The 19,335-nt window shown below is 49.6% G+C and overlaps 1 protein-coding gene across 2 annotated transcripts in view; it reads right to left on the bottom strand.

The window, feature by feature from the left end:
• GALNT2 (polypeptide N-acetylgalactosaminyltransferase 2) overlaps nucleotides 1-19,335 on the bottom strand; it is a 183,402-nt gene that overhangs the window by 64,940 nt on the left and 99,127 nt on the right. For both annotated transcript variants that reach the window (XM_045877854.3, XM_064594644.1), the window contains exon 3: nucleotides 1,402-1,555. In XM_045877854.3, the coding sequence (XP_045733810.1) occupies nucleotides 1,402-1,555 (154 nt within the window). The remainder of the gene's footprint in view (nucleotides 1-1,401; nucleotides 1,556-19,335) is intronic.

A 19,335-nucleotide genomic window follows, 5' to 3' on the forward strand; every position in this document is an offset into this window, starting at 1 on the left:
CCTGTTAAGGGAGTGAGCACTGGCCGTTAACCAGTACCTACACAGTTAAGTCCAGTTCCCCTGAAATTCAGGAGGAGAGAAGAAAAATACTTTCCACATACGCTACTACCTCACAAAATAAGGGCAAACTTTAAGATGTGTTTGTGTGTAATTTCGTTGACTTTCGTCGCTCATCAGCTTACCCTCCTGTCAATCCCTGGACACACACCCAGAGCAATTGGATCCCTGGCTGGCTCCTGGGAAGCCCAGTGCAACCTGTCACAGCCGTGTCCCTGACCCTCTTTCTGGAGGCCTCCAGCTCGGGACCCACCCCTCCTTGGGGCCCTTCCTGGCCTTCCCACCTCCTGGGGGCCCTGAATGCATTGATTTGGAACAGACTGTCCAAGCCTCAGGGTACTGCATCCCTTTGCTTCCTGGTGCACCTGTCATCCCCCACCCGCCAGGACAGGCCAAGACTTTTCCGACTGGAATCCCAGGTCCCGAACACAGCGTCTGAGTTGCAGTAGATGTGCATCCACGATGTGCCAGCCCTGACAGAGGACTGACTCCCTAAGTTACTCAGTGAGCAGGAACGCCCACCCAGCACCCAGGAAAGCAGCTGGCCTCCAAATGCAGCTGCTTGTTTTTTTAACAATCCGAAACAAGACGAGTCCTGAGCGAAGCCTGTGGGAACAGCCTCCCAATCAGAGGTTCTTACCAGCAAGGCTTAGAGGTAAGAGTAGGGTTAGGGATATCACTCCCCTCGTAAGTGGTGGCGAGCACATGTCCGTATGGCCAGAGACCTCGCTGGCCGAGCCTGGTAAACCCCAGGGTGCCCTCCACCCTTAGGTCCCAGAGCCCTGAAGAATCAATAGAGGGATGCAGACAAGAGCTCCTACTGTGGTCAGAGGTCACCCTGTGCCTCTTGTCTCAATTTCACACCTACCCTGCTAGGCCATCTCTTTCCCCTTTCTACTCCCTACAGCATTTCCGACTTACACTGTCCTAATAAGCAAGCATTCCCATTTTCTTCCTTCCAACGAGGTCGTGAAAAATGGGAACCGATCCTTGTGCGTGTGGATGGATTTTAGAAATGACAAGTGATGAGTGAACATGAGGCCAGTAACACAACTTTCTCCTGCTGACTCCCACGCTCTGGCCAGCAACCCACAGCCTCCAGATCCTGCCTCGGGGCATCCGCAATGCTGGAATCCCATCCCAAATGGGCCTGTCGCTTTCTGTGGGTGAGGTCCTGTTGCCATGTGCCTCAGAATTTTTCCTAGCTTTGCCACCCCATAAAAGACACAACACACGGTCAGCTGCCCGGAGGAACAGAAAAATGTTAGTGGCACAGTAAAAGCTACTTACTGGGCTGTGGGGAAGCAAGTGAAGCCCCGGGCCCACACCCAGCTCCGTACTTACTGGTCGTGTCTGGTGTCAGGAATGGCTCTGTCCATCCGCAGCTTATCACTTTCCACCTGGTTGAATTTGTTGCGGGCGTAGGGGTCCTGCCCAGAGCGGACCATCGTCCCTCCGACGTAAGCTTCCTGGTTAAAGTCCCGCCACCGCACTTTTCCTGCAAGAAGCAGAGCAGAGGGTGTGGGACCGGGAAATGAGCCCAGCACGGCCAGCACACACCACAGGAACTGTGCTACCTTAGGGATAAGTGCCCAGGTTTTCCTCTCCCAGCAACCGTCATCGACAAACTAGCCGGGAACAGCCCGAGCAAGCACCATCATGCCCATATGTTGGACAGTTTGCAACAGGGAAGTTAAAGACTTGGACCTCAGGTGTTGTCTAGTGAATAACAGTCTCTGTCCACCGAAGTATACGTAAGCACGGTAAGAGGGGAGATTTTCATCTGCTTGTCCCACCTGCCCAGGGATTATGGTGATGCCCCAAAGCACCTCAGATATGGTGAAAAAGATAATGTCCAAATTCAACATAAGGCATCCCATCGTGTTACGTCAGGTAACTCAAAAATAAATGTCTTTTTAAAAATGTTTATTTATTTATTTTGAGAGACAGAGAGTGCGTGCACACGAGTGGGAGGGGCAGAGGGAGAGGGAGACTCTCCAGCCAGACTCCGTGCTCAGTGTGCAGCCCAGTGCGGGGCCCAAACTCACGGCCCTGAGATCAGGACCCGGGCCGAAACCAAGAGTCAGATGCTTTCACCGACGGGACCACCCAGGTGCCCCACAGAAATAAATGTTTCAACAAGGAATAATACCCCCAAGAACACCCCTTGGTGAGACTCCCTCAGGGATTCTTCTTGGAGTGGCTGCCATGTGTGTCCCCACGAGGGGGTGAGCGAAGATATTCCTACCACACACACCTCCTAGCACACGCGTCCAGAGGGAACGGAGGCATGGTGGCCGGTCCACGCATGCGGCGCCCTGACTCATGATCGGATATGCAGCCGCCGCTCTAGAAGGCCAAGCACGGGGTTCTCCAGGAACACGGCAGTGGAGTGGGGAGCACTTACTAGGATCTGGTGCCAGTGCCTGCTGGCAGCAGCCTGGGATCTAGAAGAAAGAGAGCGCTGTGGCGTGGGGCGAGCCTGGACAAGCCTGGGCGTAATGAGGGCAGAACCTGGGGAAGCATGCGAAGGCATCAGCTCGCAGAGGGAAAGAGGCGGAAAGCAAAGAGAAAGTTCAGGACTTGAGGGCCACCCCGGCTTTAGACGGCTGCTTGCCACTCGCTACGTTCATGATCGTGGTCAAGTTTTGAAACTTGAAACAGTTTCCTAAAGATAAATAAATTTAAAACAATGAAAAAAGGCTCTTCATGAGGATTTAATGGCCTATTATGTGCCAGTTTGGTAGGTGTAGCAAATTCAAGCCAAACTCAAAAAGAAAACCATGATAACAGCCTTGCCCCATGAAGCTCATGAAGTTCCAGGTGGTCACAGTGCTGTGAAGAAAAGGCACGAAGGGGCAGACCGTTCGGGGGCTGCTGTTTCATATGGGGTGTCTGATGGGGCCCTCTAAGAGGGTGACCTGGAGCAAACACCCAGACAAAGGGAGGGAGTGGGCCACACAGCCCTCCGGGAAGAACATAAGAAAATACTCAGGGAACCGCAGTGCAAAGGCCCTGGGGTGGCAGTGAGCTCGCCTGTCCAGGACCAGCCAGGAAGCCAGTTTAACAAAGACTGAGGTGCTGGTCAGAGAGGTGAAAGCAGGCCTGTTGACTGCTACCCAGAACAGACCAATGTGTGCGGGCCATAGCTCTTCTGCCTCACGTCAAACGTTGGTTGGATTGGTTAAGTAAAGATCAACAATACCTACATACATGCTTTTCCAACATGGATCTCTCCACATACAATCAAAAGAATGTCCAGTTCCTTTCTCTATTTCAGAGATGAGGAAACTGAGATTCACTTATAGGAGATCTGTTCAAGGCCATACAGTAAATTTTCCATCTAAAAGCTCATCTGCTTCTTGTTGCAAATGTCCTGCGAGGTCAAAACCCCCCATCTCATCGCAGCTGGTTGCCATGGAAATGATACTTGGGGTCACAAAGGTCCAGTCTCTCAAATGGAAAAGCAGTTTCAAAACTCACGAGCTCTCTGGCTGTGACTATGCTGTCCCCCGATAAATGTCTGGTCATGGGAGCCAGCCAGAGGGTTAGCATTTTCTGCCACCTAAAATAAAATGTTTCCAAAACATTTTTTTTGGAAACATGTTTTTCATAGGAAGGCAACCCTAGAAATACTTAATCGATCCTCCTCTCTCCCCACCTTTCTGCCTTCCCCCTCACAGACTCTTGAGGACAGAGGAGGAAAAACCACCCACCTGTGCTCAGACTAACACAAATCAGAGCCTCAGCTAAAATCTATACGTGCAACACTTACTATGGAATCTAAATGAGCTGGTTCCCACTAATGCTTAATGGCCTGAATGTTCTTTACTGCAATTAGTAGCTTGTAACGATGGAACCGGGAACTGTCGAGCCCCATCCACAGCCATGTGGATGTTCCATCCTAATTCTGCTTATGCTCTACGTGAGCCTCACTGGGAGCACTGGGGACAGGAAGAAGGAGGTCCGCTCACTCTCGGTCGGTGTGGGTCTATGTGTGGAAAGAGCAGTGGCTAAAGGCCAAGGCCTCTGCTGAGCTCCTGGGGCTTCGATCCCACCTGTGCATCTTGTGCTATCAGACTCCTGCCCCCTTTCTGGAGAAGACCTGAGCACAGCAGAGGGTTTTATGGGATGCCTGATGTCAGTCGACTGTGGGGACTTGGCCCCAAGCCACTGGTTTATACTAGGTGTGGATTATATGCTAGGCATCGCAGTGGCTCCTGAATGAACAAAACCAGACTTGTCCTGTGGAGGTCATGTTCTAGAAGATGGAGGGAGACAATCAATAAAATGACCATCCTAATCAATGTATCATTAAAAACTGAGCCAGGTGTCCTGATGGCAAGAATTGTAGTTCTATGGAGGCATCTAACAGAGGAAACTGATGCAGACAGGGGGAGCAGGGAAGGCTTCCCCGGGGAAGGCCCACCTGGGCTGAGACCTGAACAATGAGTAGGAGTGACAGAGGAGAAGCCATCCTCCAGAGACGGTAGGAACCCACTCAGAGGCAGCCCACCGTGACTGCTGCCGACTCGGGAACATCTTCACCAGGACTCCTGGCAGCTCTGCCTTGACTTGTGACAATTAAATTTCCCACGGCATAAGACCATTTCCTGGAGACAGATTGTAACTGGTTTCTCTTCCATAAAAGTTTAGCAGTATGTTGGAACCCAGCAGGGACGTTCGAATATGTTTGACTAAAGGACGCACATTTTTCTCTCCTGTCCCAGATGTCATGACATGCATGTACACACACAAATGCAATGAAAATCTAGTCTGTTCTGTTTTTCTTACGTGGGTGTGACAGATCCTCTAATAAAGGGTCACAACCCGTAATTTGAAAAACGCAGAGCTAAAGAACCATTATAGAAAGGTGTTATTTCTGTATTATATAGAATTCCTCAGGTTGGAGCTGCCCGAAGAGGCAGAGGCAGGAAAGAGAGCAGGGTTCCCAGAGGGGACATATGCCCCAGTCCGATTCCGGGCAGCAAGGGAAGACCCCAGAACAGGAGGGGCATAAGTTACAGGTTGGAGAGAAATAGTCCAAACAGTAGATATAATGTCTGAATATCCTGACTTCTAAAAAATGCCATTCATATATCATCTTGCACTTCTATTGCCTCTTTAAAATTTGTAGAAAAGAGCCTTGCAAATTAAGAGCTTTAGAAAACAAACACACAGAAATACATGCAAATCTAGTGACCGTGCACTTGGCTAGGCAGAAGCAGTGGACAGGAAATACCCCAGAGATAGAAAATGTTAGAGGAGAAGCCAGAAACCAGCTTCATCCCCAAAGACGATGGGAAAACAGCCTGCAGTTAAAGAACACGACAGCAGAAAGCAGATATTACCCTAAGAAGGCCGGTGAAAACAGCTCTTTTATTAAATGAGGTTAAGAAAATATTGATGAAGAAACTGATTTCCAGAAGATGGACTTCTCTGGGAAGGAGGGACTATGTGGCCTTGGGAGTGTCGAAACCTATGATTCTGTAAACCTGAGACTCTTCCTGATGGTCACTGTGCGGGTAGGACGAGGCACCTGTCTGTGCCTGATGCGTCTGGGGGAGGACCCCCACTCCGTGTGAACACATACAGCCAGCCCAAGCTCACCTTGCCTTTCAAGGTCAAGCTTGCCCTTCAAGGTCAAGCTCCTCAGAGAAGCAGGCAGCTTCCAATGCTGCCCCACATGCCTCCCATCACCCCGGGCACACGCCTGCCCCTCCCAGCTGGACTGGGAAGGAGCTCCTCACCCCAGAGCCGAATCTCCTGTTTTGTTGCTATTTCTCACCCACGGACCCCAGCACCCCATTCGCACTGCATGCACACACTTGTTGACCCATCTACTATGGATGGTCTCCACCTGGGTCTAAGGCACCCAAGGCTGATCCTGAAAAAGCAACCCAAATCCTGCACACTGGCCCGAAGAACACAACTTCAGACTGGCTCTAAGGAGTGGCATCCTCGGGCAGCTGACACTCATGTCTGAGAAGCGCCCTCCACCCGGGCCGGACGGCGGCTCCTTCCCTTCGTCTGCGGACACTGCTGTCCCGGTGAGCCCGCCGGGAGGATCGTCGCTCGCCGCGCAGAGAAACTGAGGACGCGGCGTCAACGGTGGTCCCGCACCAATGCTGGGTTCATGGATGGGGCTTGGAGGTCCACAGCTGGCGTTCATGGAACCTGAGCAGAGGAGCAGCCCGGAGGGGCAAGGCCCCGGGCCCGAGACCCCGGCGTGAGCTCAGTCCCCCCACCCCTCCCGACCCTCAGGACTGTATGCAAGCAGAACGACATTCCACCTCTGAAGTTGTGATGAAATATAAATGAAGCCATGACAGCAGTAATAGTTCCTAAGCCACTGACTACCGTCCAACATTAACTGACTTCGCAGGCAGAACTGGCCAAACACGAACACAATTACCCCCACTTTGCTGATGTAACCCCTCCCTTGGCTCCTCACTGGGGAGGGTCGCTGGGAGCCGCCGGGCCCACCAGGCCCCTCCACGGCTTCCCTTGGGTGTCCCACCTCTGCAGCCGACCCTGGGGAATGAGTGGGAAGCACTGGATGGGGGAGCCTCATCTGCCTTCCAAGGTTCCTGTAAGCACCTGCCCAGGTGAGCATGACACCTGCCCAGGTGAGCAGAGGCCAGAACATGCAGGAGAAGGCAGTTCACCCTTCCCTGCAGCCCACCTTCTGCCTCTAACCACTGGTACCCGCGAAAAGAGAAAAGGGGGGCCACCGGTAAGTTAACCTGTGTCCGCACCTCTATTCCTCCATCCCCACCTGCAGTGCCCAGGGAACACTTGGAAAAAATAATCAACACAATGTCAGTCTCTGCTTGCTTCAGGGAAGGGGACAATGTGATGCCATCACATTTCAAAGGTGGGGCAGGGGAGAGGGGAGGGAAGGCTGGCTCGGAAGCGTGGGTGTTACTGCCCGGAAGAGAACAGTCAGGATGGAGCCCAGGCTGGAACACGGGAGTCTGAGTGGCCTATTTTCAGATAATATTAGTTTTACTGTCAGTTATACCATGATCAGCGAGGCCCCTCAGTTTCTCACTTAAATTATTTTCAAATTTCTTACATGACAGATACCCCAGGACTGTGGGCAGGAAGCACAGCGCCCAGCAGCCTACCCTGCATGCCAGGGGGTGCCTCCCTTCACCTTTCTGTCCTGCCCCCACCCCACCCTGAGGGCCGGCGGGGGCCAGCCGCAGACACAGACGCCCTCCTTCTGCTCAGAGGGGGATGCGGAGGGAGGGACTGGGCCACCTGGGAAGGCCATGTGTGTGCGGGACAGGGTGGGAATGGGTTTCTGGTCCCATTTCTACCTTCCCATTTCCTGGTGAGGCCCAGAACCCACCCTGTCACATCTGACAGTTGGAAGACTCTCTTTTAAGGGCCAGCTCAGCATCTTGTTCCTGTTCACATATGCAGTCCCGGGGAACTGCTCACTGCATAAGACAGCCATTCTATTTTGGGCAAACTTACTGTAAGGAAGTTCTCAATTTTGGAGAAAACATTTACTGCCTTCTGTTTTCCCCAGGTTGTGTGGAACGGGCCAGTACGGAGAAAATGCCAACCCTGAGCAAGCACACAAGAAGGAATGCAGCCTCTGCCCTTGAGCTACACACACGTACCTTGTGGGAAAGGAGTGCCAACGAGCCATGTGGCCAAGATGAGATGAGCCTGTAACCCAAGGGCAGAAAAAGCCCCGAAGAAGGGGCATTTGGGCTGTGTCTTGAGGCATGAGTAGGAGCCGGCCAGGCCCTGGGAGGGCTGTACTGGAAGATGCAACAGGATGAAGGGGAGGGGATGTGAAGACAGGGGATGACAGGAGAGGAGAAGGCCAGTCTGTGCCCAGCCCTGAGTCTCAGCCCTGGCTCAAGTGCTCAAACAGTATTCTCCACATTCCGGGGAGCACAGAATCTTTGAGCAGGTGAGTGCTGACCAAATTTGCACTCCCGGAAGTGATTCTGGCTGTGGGAAGGATGGATGCTCAGAGGGGGGTAAATGATCCCCCAAACACCTGCCCCCTCAACTCCCTGCTCAGGAAGACCCTGCCTGCACCTGAGGATGAGTCCCAGGTCCCCAGAAGCGCATCTTTTCTTCTCTAAGCCCAGTGCCCGTGGGCCCTGAACCTGTGAGGCGGTCTCTGCTCTCCTCCAGTGCGCACGGCCTTGCTGTCTGCCCCCAGCCTGTCCTGCTCCTCAATGAGGAGCCACAGCAGAACCCAGGCCCCCAGTGTGGCACCTCTTGTTTATGGCTGAGATCCCATTCCCATTCTTGTCAGCTTCGTCTCTGTACCTCTACAGTCTACCTGTGAACCCTTACTAAACCGTGCCTCCCACCCATCTGCGCACAGCCTGTGCTGTGTGTACGAACAAATGAGGTGTCATAACACTGCAAGGCGGGGCTGCTTCTCAACGTGGCCACCTCCTCCAAGAGGCCCTCCCGGTGTCCCCAGCTATGGCCTCTCGCTACAGCATTCCTCTTCCCTCTTCCTCAATCACAGCTCCATTCCAACCACTGCTTTGCCACAAACCTCCTCCCCTCTAATAACTGAACTCAAAATTCTGCCAAGGAAGGAGCTAAGTCCACCCTTGAAAATAGAGATGACCGTGTGTGCCCTGCCCTTCCCCAGGAATTGCAGAGCGGGATCTGCAGACGCCCATGGGTCCTCGCAGTGCCTGTCTCTGTGTTGGTCTGCCCTTGGGGACGCACTCATTAAAGTGGTCTGACAGGAGTGCTCAGCACCTCTTCACCCAGCTCCGCCTGCAGTATCCCTCCTCACCGCGTCGGGTGCACCCTTTTCGGTGTGGACATCAAGGTCTAGAAAGAGGCGACTGAAACCAAATAGAAAGGGATGAGCTCCGCGTTCTCCCATTGGCGCCCTAGCTCTGAGCACAGGGGCAGGGCTTGCCTCCCTCTGCGGCCGCCCCCCAGCCCCCTGCGCAGGCCCGGGCACACCTCGGGTGTGCCTTGCACACTCACTCACATCGCCTGCCTGCAGCTCTGCTGCCTGGTCTGTTGGCTTGTTTGCTTGTTTGTTTGCTCTTTTTGCTTCCAGGCAGGGGCCCAGCCATGAACCTGCCACATAGTGCATGTTTAATAATGCAAAGAAGTATCCCACAAAAGGAGCCTTCTGCAACCGGGGCATTGCACACAGCCTCAGCTCGTTCTGTGGCCACTCCCACAGATCCACGGGGGTGCTGGAACTCTGGCCCTCCTCTCCTGCCTGATCTGGTCTCTGCGGGGAGCGGAGGCCAGTCCAGGGAGGGGCCGGCTACCGGCCAGAGGGAGCGAGAGTACTCCCCACCCAGCGCCCTCGGATCAACACCCCGAGGCCTCCCAGTGGGAGCCAGTCCCCTTCTACCCTTCCAACCACAAGAAACAAGGTCCAGAGATGGGGGAGGGTGAGACCCAGGGCAACCGCCTTGGGGGAGAAGAGCCCGGACCTGAAGGGACGGACCAGACTGCCCACCTGGGCCCCACGAGTCTCCACTCGCGGCCCCTGTGGGAAAGGCGTCCCAAGGTTGGTAGTGACAAGACAAGTTCCTGCCACTCGCCCCTGCTGGTCCACGCCACAGACGCGCCCCTGCCCACCCTGCAGCCATTATCACCTGTTCCCCGGCCACACTGACCTCAGGCCCAACAACTTCTTCCTGTTTTCTTTTCCCGTCTTTAACTCCCACCCACCCCCCTCCCCACCCTGATCTCGTCCACACTGCAGAACGACACAGCAGCCCTCGGGCAGAGAGGCCAGCTGGCGATCAGAAGCACACGAGGTCCGCGGGGCCCAGACGGAGGCTGTGGGCCGCACAGGTGCTGAGGCCCACGGGAGGCCCTGCTCTGTGGCCCGAGGTCGGGGCCCGTTCCAGCTACCGCGGGGGTCCGAAGTGCCACCCGGGACGGCACTTCCACAGAAAAGCTCGGTCTAGGCTCCTAATACCCAACCCAGAACTGATCTTTTGGAAAAGACACTTTCCTAACCAGGGAACTGCTTGCATTTGGAGGACTCGCTTCGGTTAAATTTAATTTAAAAGAATGCCACATTTCCAAACAACGTCATTTCTTTCTTAAAAACTTCCTGTTCACTAAGCCTCATCTTTAAGGCAACAATGACGTCCATCTATGGAAACGAACCTTCAAAGGGTTAATACCACAAAACACATGAAAACCCGAGTGCTCGGGGACATACCCACGGGGTCTCCACATCAGCGACCTCAGGTGGGATGGTCCTTTGGCAGATCCTGACTGTGCTGCCGTGTGTCCCCGAGGACAGGTGTACGAGGGGAAGGAAAGTGCCTGGGCCGGCGTGGGTCCCACTGGGCCAGCACTGGGGGGGTGCGGGCGGGGGCAGGAGGCTTCTGGATCCTGGGGGGCGACCACGGCTGTGCCATATTGTAGTGGTGCCCTCAAGTCCTCCCCGGGAAGGATGGCTTCGACAAACTGAAAGCTAGTCTGTACAAAACAGAGTAGCCTCTTCCGGGAAAGCAGCCAAGAAGGGAAATAGAATGTATTTTAAATCAAAGGACAAAGCCCTCAGATTTATTTTAACCTCCTGGTTGATCTCAAATGGAATGTAATTTTACTATGCTTAAGAGAGAGAGAGAAAAAAATCCCTAATATTGTTCCTCTAGAAGGTCATAATGCTACAACATGAAAGAGGAGACCAGGGCAAGGTGGGGACTGCAAACAAATATATCCAACTAAATGACAAAGACATGTAAATAATACTTTATTATTTTTTGTCCCTGGATAGCTGGTATGGCAGGAAATTTTGCTCACCCATGAGAAACTGTCTCCTGGAATAAGAAATCCTACACAACTCATTTTTAAGGACGAAAGAAGAGGAAATTCAAAGAAGAGATTAAAAGTTCTTTAATCACTTAATGCAAATAAAAGGAAAAAAATGGGATGTTATAGGGTAAGTACCCTTAATTTATTTAAAATGACTGGTGCCATCAAAATAACTATAAAAACACCACGAAGCAGTTCTGCTTTGCATTGTGAGGTCTACCCCTGGCTTAAATTCATGTATTTCTTTTCCAAATTTTAAATGGAAACTTTTCATGTTTCCCCTAAGGGACAGTGGTCTAATTTATAATTAATCTAGTTTGTTGTACTTGGTCTCTACCGATCACCTATTTTATTCCGACTATTAGTAGAAGTATCAAAGCGAACAGAATGGAAGCTGATGCAAGGAAGGTACAGGTGGAGAAAGAGGGAGCCTATTAACCAGTACCACAGGACAGACACTTCACCCAGACTCAATCCACACCACACAATCACCCTGGAAAATATGTATTATTACTGTGCCCATTTTACAGATTGGGGAACTGAGACTTAGAGGTTAACGTGCAAAATGATGGTACCATGACGTAAACCCAGGTCTCTCTCTTCCTAACTGGCCAACAACTCACTTTAAAGAAATTCTGGCGCAGCACCAAAGGCACCCAACAGGTCTGGGCAGGTCCCACTTCCGCTGGCAAGCACCCTCTCACTTCCCCCGCCCCGCCCCTGACCCAGTGGCTGGTGCGATGGAGTCTCTGAGTGGCAGCCACGTGCCCATCTCTTGAATGCTGACATCCTCTGTGATCGGAGTCCGAAGGAACCAGGGAAGGTATTTCTCTGCAAGTGTGGGAACATCTCTTCATCACAACCCCTAGCATGCAGCCACTGCTTAGGAGTTTCTAGTGATGGAGAAGTCATCGTTTCAAGAGGAGCCAGAATTGCTGGCCCAGGCTTCCTTATCCACTAATAAAAACTGCCTGCCTGTGACTTCCACTCTCCGGAGTCTCAAATAAAAAGAAAAACATGAGACTTCGGCCTCTTTTCTATGGCGGCCTTCCGACTATTTGGACATCACGATTCCATTTTCCCCTTCTAAGCCCTTCTGTAAAAACATGCCGTTATTTTAAGTGCTCCTCATCAGATGCTGTTTCCGGCCCCCTCACATCTGAGTCACATCATCTGGACCCACTTCAGCTTATGAGCGTCTCGGAAAACCCTGTGCCCGCAGCGGAACAGAGGAGTTCAGGTGTGGCATGCCAGCACGGAGAGCTCTAGACACCATCTGAATTGTTCTGGACGCTTGAGTTCCACTAAGAAAGCTTCAGACAATTTTACTTTAATAGCTTTATCACACTTCTGGCTACTGACCTGATTGATGTCCTCGTTTTTTTTTTTCTTACTTGTTGGAAGGAGGGGGGAAGGACATTAGAAGGTTTGTTTTTTCATGCTGGCTAGGGTGCAAGGAAACAGGCCCCCTTCTTTGGAAGACAATTTGGCAATTGATATAAAAAAATCCTTAAACACATGCCTTGCCACTGACCCTGGAGTTTCTCTTTTAGGGATTTATTTCAGGGAAGTAATTGAGGGCATATAGAGATTCACCTCAATGGATGTTTGCTGGAAACCCTCTACAAGTTCCACAAAACAGGATAAGTTCAAGGAGCTAGGTAACGGGTACATTGCTGTCATTAAAAATGCAGTACAGGAAGTATTTCGGGACATGAGGAGGTGTTTATGATAGAATATCCAGAAGAAACAAGTCCAGTGTGGTGCTGCATGTATAAAAATGTCGATGTAACCGGCTGGTAGGGGCTGCCTGTGGCCTGTCCTGAGCCATCCCGGGAGGAGGAGGGAGGCAGGAGGTGTCCTCCATGACAGACTCGGGGAGAACCCTGAGGTGCTATTACCGGGAGAGAGGAGCATGTGTGAGTAGACTTCCCAGCTAATCCCCCAAATCCTTAGCAGTGTTACTCGCCTGGTGGACTATTCGATATGTTTTATAAGAACTCACGAAAACACTGAAAAGCCCCAGAGCTGACTCAGACATTGTGTCTAGGGCCCCAGGCCTCCTGCACCTGGGCCTGGCCCATCTGGATGCAGACACTGGCTCACCTTATTCAGGCGCCTGGCTATACGCCCAGGACGAGTGTGGAGGAATGGGCCGTGCCAGAGTCACACGGGTTACTTTGGGGTGGTAGAATTACGTATGAATAATCTTATTTTTGCTTATCTGAATTTCTTAAATGTTCCACAAATAGCATATTGCTTGTTTTTAAAAAAGATGCTTCCCCGAAGGATTATCAGCCACGTATTCTCTTCTCCTGGACCTCGGGCCTGGGTCACAGGGAGGCATGCAGAACTCGCTGTCCCAGGGCTGTCGCACGGGGCTCCCCGGACAGTGTGGCTCACAGGGCACGTGGTGCAGAGAGATACAGGGGACGAGTGTTTGGCCCTAAGAAGCAAGGAAACTCTGACCCAGGCTACAACATGGATGAACCCGAGGACACTGCATGGAGTGAAATATGCCAGTCATGAAAGGACAAGTACCGTATGATTCCATTTATCTCATAAGGTGTCGAGAGGAGAGAAGTTCACAGAGACAGGAAGTAGAATGGTGGCGGCCAGGGACTGGGGGAGGGAGAACGGGAGTTAGTGTTTCATGGGGACAGAGTTCCAGTCTGGAAAATGAGAAAGTTCTAGAGAGGGATGGAATGAGGGTCACACAACAGTGTGAGTGCGCTTAATGCTGCTCGACCGTATGCTTAGAAATGGTTAAAATGGTAAATTTTATGTTACGTGTATCTTACCACGATTAAAAAAAAAAAAAAAACACACAATGCTGGAGCCCAATAAATTCCTGAGAAGGAGAAAAGGTCAGGGGAGCATTTGTCCCGACTCTGCAGCAATGCTGAATAAATACACAAGTGGTTCATCTCATCTTTCTTCGGGCAGGTGGGAAGCAGAAAAACTAAAACGTTTCCATTAGCATCCGCGGCAATTCACACTGGGATTGAGGTTCTATTACACATTTTGCCATTCCCATGTCATTCATCTTTGCGTGAACGTGAGCAATTTCTGTTTTGAGAAATCAACTGACTTGGGTAATGAAGCAACAGTGGGCCGGGCTGGGGTGGGAGAAGACACCGTGAAAGATGGGGGGGACCTCCCAGACAAGCCAAAATGTAATCAGGACTTCTCCCTTCTCCCTATCCATGTCTCTCCGAGGCCTTGCCCCCTTACAGGAGGTTATAATGGAACATGAGAATGACACCACGGTTTCAGAAAGGCAAAAAGAGAATCTGCTCTTAAAGGACACGTCACCATCTGAAGGACAAGAGCTCCCTACGAAGGACCTCATCCTCAGCCAGCCTCAAAGACAGACCTGGGCCTTTCTACTCGTGGCCGGCCTCTGTTCTTCATCGTCCTGGATCATCGTCCATCCTGCCTGCTAATCATCAGTCAGATCGAGAGAAGCTGAGGACACAAGAGGAGAGGACATGGGAGGGACAATTACTGGGACAGACTAATTTTCAAAGCAGAAAGCTTTCTCTGTACCCAGAGGGGGAGAAAAGAAAATTCGTCTCCATCAGATTTTCAAAAAACAAAAAATCAACAAATAACCACCCTGTTTGAAACAACACTTTGAAAATCAGCACCAAAAAGAAACTTCAGGGGCTGAAATGGAAGGAATTGGTCCTGGAACCTCAGGGCCAAAGGCCTTCCAGTCCAGACATGAAATCTGCAAGGACAGAGGCAAGAACACGAAGACATATCCTTACCCCATCTCCAAGGCAGTGTGACTAGTGATTCTAATCTGGGAAGAGAGATTGAAAGGCAACAGAAAGATGGAGTTAAAACAACAGAATCAAGGGATCTCAGCGAGAAAGTGTCTCTGTTTTACATAGGAGGAAAATGGAACTACAAAACAGTCACTATTTTTCTAAGGCCCGATGCCTAGGAGCGGTGCTGAGCCCTGAGCCCCAGTGCCCTGCTCAGGGTGCTGCCCTGTCCTTGTCCCCAAGCCCTATGTTCCTTGAAGACCGCTCTCACGTTCCAGTTGCTACGCACCACTATTTCAGAAATGGCAAAACACTGGAAAAAGGACATGGGGAGTGCCAGCCCAATGTGCTCAGGGGTTCACGAATCTTGCAGCTCCCTCTCCACTTCTAGAAAGCAGTCGTCCTAGAAGAATGTGTCCACTTGAGAAGGCTGTGTTCCCTCTCTGAAGCCAGTGGACTCCTTGGCAGCATGGGGGGGGGGTGGGGGTTAGCAGGACTCTCCCCATGAGCATGACCATGGCCTCCTCTGCAGGGCACCAGGACACCCACCTTGGGAGCAAAGAAAGCAAAGCACTCCCTCCTTTCTTTAGCCAACTGGCGGAGAACCATCGGACTTGTAAGCTGCCCGTGATCCAGACAAGGTGCAGTTCTATGGGTGTAAATGGAGGATTCATGGAGTGACTGCTGAATTTAGGGAACTTCCACAGAAGGACTCCTGGCCCGCATGACCTGAGTGAGGTCAAGAGCAGCCCGCTTCCCAACTGCACTCGGTCTCCCTGATGACAGCAGAAATAAAAGGCAGTGAAAGATGATGTTGACCAGATCTCTCACCCCAAGTCCCAGACCTCCTTCATGGACTAGGTTTCGACTGGAGAACTTGGTGAGGAAATCACAGGTCTCTAAAAGGCAAATGTTGGATGCGGTTGTTTATAAATTCGGCTGCTGGCACTCACATTTGTGGTTCTGCTCCTGCACAGTGCTCACAAAGCCCTTCTCAGCTATGCCCTGGCTCAGGGTGCAGCTTGGTCTGTGCACCTCAAGCCCCATGAATGGGAACATGTGTGACTGAGCTTCCAACAGAAACTGAAGGCCGGGACCCTAGTGTCCAGGCCTCCCCTCGGCCACGGCGACTTGGCTGGCATGTTTTATTGAAATTCCAGATTCTACCCTAAGTAGGCGGGGCTGGGACAGGAAATTGAGTTAAAACAATAACCTGGGCTTTTGTGGCCATGGCTGACCCATGAGCAGAGGTGTCCAGAGTGGGGACATGTAAGACACCCTTCTGGGGTAAAGAAATGGTAGAGATTTTCAAGTATTTTTCCTAATCCTTTATAATATCGTATTTAAAATATGCTTTGGAATGCATCAATAAATTAGTGTGGTAATACGTGTTTAATCTAGGAGTATTTTAAGATAGAGGGAGAGTGAGATATACTCAAAATATTTTTTGCTAATAGGGTGTTTGGTCAAAGAAGTTGGTGCCGTTGCCTGGGGGCATCACTGCTATCTTTAATCTGGCTCTTACATCTGTCAGTGGGTTTTGTGGCCATGCTGGAAAACACCAGGCTCCTATATTCAGCTTCATGCTGCCTCCTCCCACCCATCTGTCTACAACTGCTAGATATCCAACACCTAGAACACAGGAAGCTACTGAGTTTCTGAGCAACCCACTTTACACAGTGGAAAGTGCGATGAGCAGTGGTTCCTTGCAGACCAAAAAATTCTGGCAGTGCCCATCATTCTTGCGGAAAATATGTTTCTTAATCATAGCAAAATAACTTCTAAAGGAAAAACTCATGTGTATGCTGATTTAGTGAGAAAAAAAGGTCACAACGAAAACAGATAAAATCCTTTGGAAAAATAAAAGGACACGGTGCCTTCATCAAAAGTTATTAGTAATAACTCAAAAAAGAGGAAAATCAGTACATTCCTATCTCTGAAGAAAATCAACTGTATAACAGCTGAAAACATGAAAGCCAGGGTCAATGCCACACTGAACTGATTGTAACTAGAGTATGACTCTAGTATATGCCGTGAAGATGGCTTCCCCCTCCCTCTTCATATATGTCTTAAAATCCACTAGAACACTTGTTTAACAGGAAGTCTCTCATTAATCCACACAGTAGAAGCATATCCTATTATTATAATAAAGAAAAGCTTATTAGCTAAGTATTCCATTCAGATGCTCCCCACTGCGTGGGTAATGCCTATTTTACATAGGAAGGAACTGGCTCGGGCTACATGACTCATCCAGGAGTTGGGGAAGAAGAGAGGGGGCCACCCTAATAGATACATCTAATGGGAGCATGTACACATTCCCGTCTAGTGCATCTGGGACAATGGGAAGGGTGTAGACAAAGGAGAGCCTATACTCCCCGGGGTGATGCTTATCCAACCTCAGTAAGAAACATGAATATACAAACTCTTGGTCACCATCAAAGTAAAAATTCCATGAACCAACTTCCAGTTTCTGGTCCAGTGTGTAAAGAGCTTGGAAGTCATCACTCCATCCTAATAATAAGCAAAAAGCTAAACAAGGCAAAAAAATCAACCAACAACTCTTCTTAGCTCGCTCAGAGAAGTGAGATCATAGAGCACCCTGCTACTCTAAAAACTGGAGAGACCAACAGGTGAATATAGAGAATCACAGCTTACTGGAGCAGCAACCTTTGGGGGAACCTTGTCTGGATAACGAAACCTGAACTGTAGTGGATGAACAGCAGGAGGTCACTGTGGACAAGCCCAAGAGACTAAAAACTCCAGGGGCATCAGCCACAGGTGGGCCCCCAGGCCTCTGTGAGTTTTACCTCCAGGAGCTTAACTCGGTTTCTCATCATGAATACTGGGAGACAGATCCCTTCATGCTTCCAGCAGGGGGAGAAGAAAAAGAATCATTTTGAAATATGCCAGAGCATTCTGTTCTTAACAAGGCCTGCCTGCAAGAGAAATTATTTACCACAGCTAACCTTTTGGGAGTTTATCAGAGCCTAAGCAACCTGGGGAAAGGAAAATACTCAACTCCAGCCTGCCCCTAGCCTTCTACATGGAGGAAGGGAAATACTCCTTTTTAATTGCCTCTGGCCACCCTGTCCTACCTCTGTGGGAGAAGAACTGAGAAGCATTTGTGAAGTTGACAGCCCAGAGGCACAGACCTATCATATGACTATGGCTTCCCCCTCCCTCTTCATATATGTCTTTTTTTTTTTTTTTTAAAGATTTTATTTATTTATTTGAGACAGAGAGAGAATGAGAGACAAAGAGCATGAGACGGAAGAGGGCAGAGGGAGAAGCAGACCCCCTGCTGAGCAGGGAGCCCGATGTGGGACTCGATCCCGGGACTCCAGGATCATGACCTGAGCCGAAGGCAGTCGCTTAACCAACTGAGCCACCCAGGCGCCCCTTCATATATGTCTTAAAATCCCTTCCCCATCTAGAACTTATCACCACATCACTAAAGGCCTATTTACTGGAGTTCCTTTTACCCAGCACATCATACCTAGTGCCAAAGAAAAACGTACAAGGCATACTAAAAGGCTAAAACATAGTTTGAAGAGAAAAAGCAAGCGTCAAAACAGACTCAGATACGGCAGGGATGTTGGAATTATCATACCAGGAATTTAAAACAACTATAATTAATATGTTAAAAGCTCTAATGGAAAAAATAGACAACATGGAAGGACAAATGAATAATGTAAACAGAGAGATGAAAATTCTCATTAAAAAAATCATAAAGAATTACTGGAGATCAAAAACACTTAACAGAAATGAAGAATGGCGCTAACGGCTGGGCACAGCTGATGGAAGAATCTTTGAGCTTGAGGATAAGACAGGAGAAACCTCCACATGGAAAAGCAAAGATTAAAAAAATAATGATAATAAAACCTGAAAAAAAATCAGAACAGAGTATCCAAGAAATGTTGGGCAACTACCAAAAGTGTACACATGCATGTGATGGGAATACCAGAATGAGAAGAAAGAGAGACAGGAATGAAAGAATTATTTGAAGTGATAATGACTGAGAATTTCCTCAAATTAATGTCAGACACCAAAACACAGCTCCAGGAAGCTCAGAGAACATCAGGCAGGATAAATAACAAAAATAAACAAACAAAGAGAAAACATAAAAACAGAAACTATACTTAGACATGGCACATTCAAACTGTAGAAAATTAATGATTTTTTAAAAAACTCTTGGAAGAAGACAGAGGGGGGAAAACAGCTTTAGAGAAACAAAGATGAGAATTCTATCCAACTTCTCATAAACCATGCAAGCAAGAAGAGAGTGGAATGAAATATCTAAAGTGTTAAGAAGGAAAAAAAAAAAGACCAACCTAGAATTCTATACTCTGTGAAAATAATCTTCAGAAGTGAAGGAGAAATAAAGACTTTCCCAGACAACAAAAATTGAGGCAATATGTTGCCGGTAGACCTGCCTTGCAAGATCTATTAAAAGAAGCTCTTCAGAGAAAAGGAAAATGATACAGGGCAGAAACTCAGATCTCCAGAGTGAAAGTAAGAACATCAGAGAAGGCATAAGTGACGGTAAAATGACAACTCTAGTTTTCTTATCTTAATTCATCCAATAGATAACAGTTTGTTCAAAATAATAATAGCAACCACATATTTGATTATGTATGCTTATATATATGTTTATGTACACACATATATGTGAAATGAATGACAGTGATGATATAAGGAATAGGAGGGA

The sequence above is a fragment of the Mirounga angustirostris genome, unplaced genomic scaffold, assembly GCF_029215605.1.
Source record: "Mirounga angustirostris isolate CCGP_5_RB_7025 unplaced genomic scaffold, mMirAng1.0.hap1 SCAF_6, whole genome shotgun sequence".
Classification (NCBI taxonomy): Eukaryota; Metazoa; Chordata; class Mammalia; order Carnivora; family Phocidae; genus Mirounga; species Mirounga angustirostris.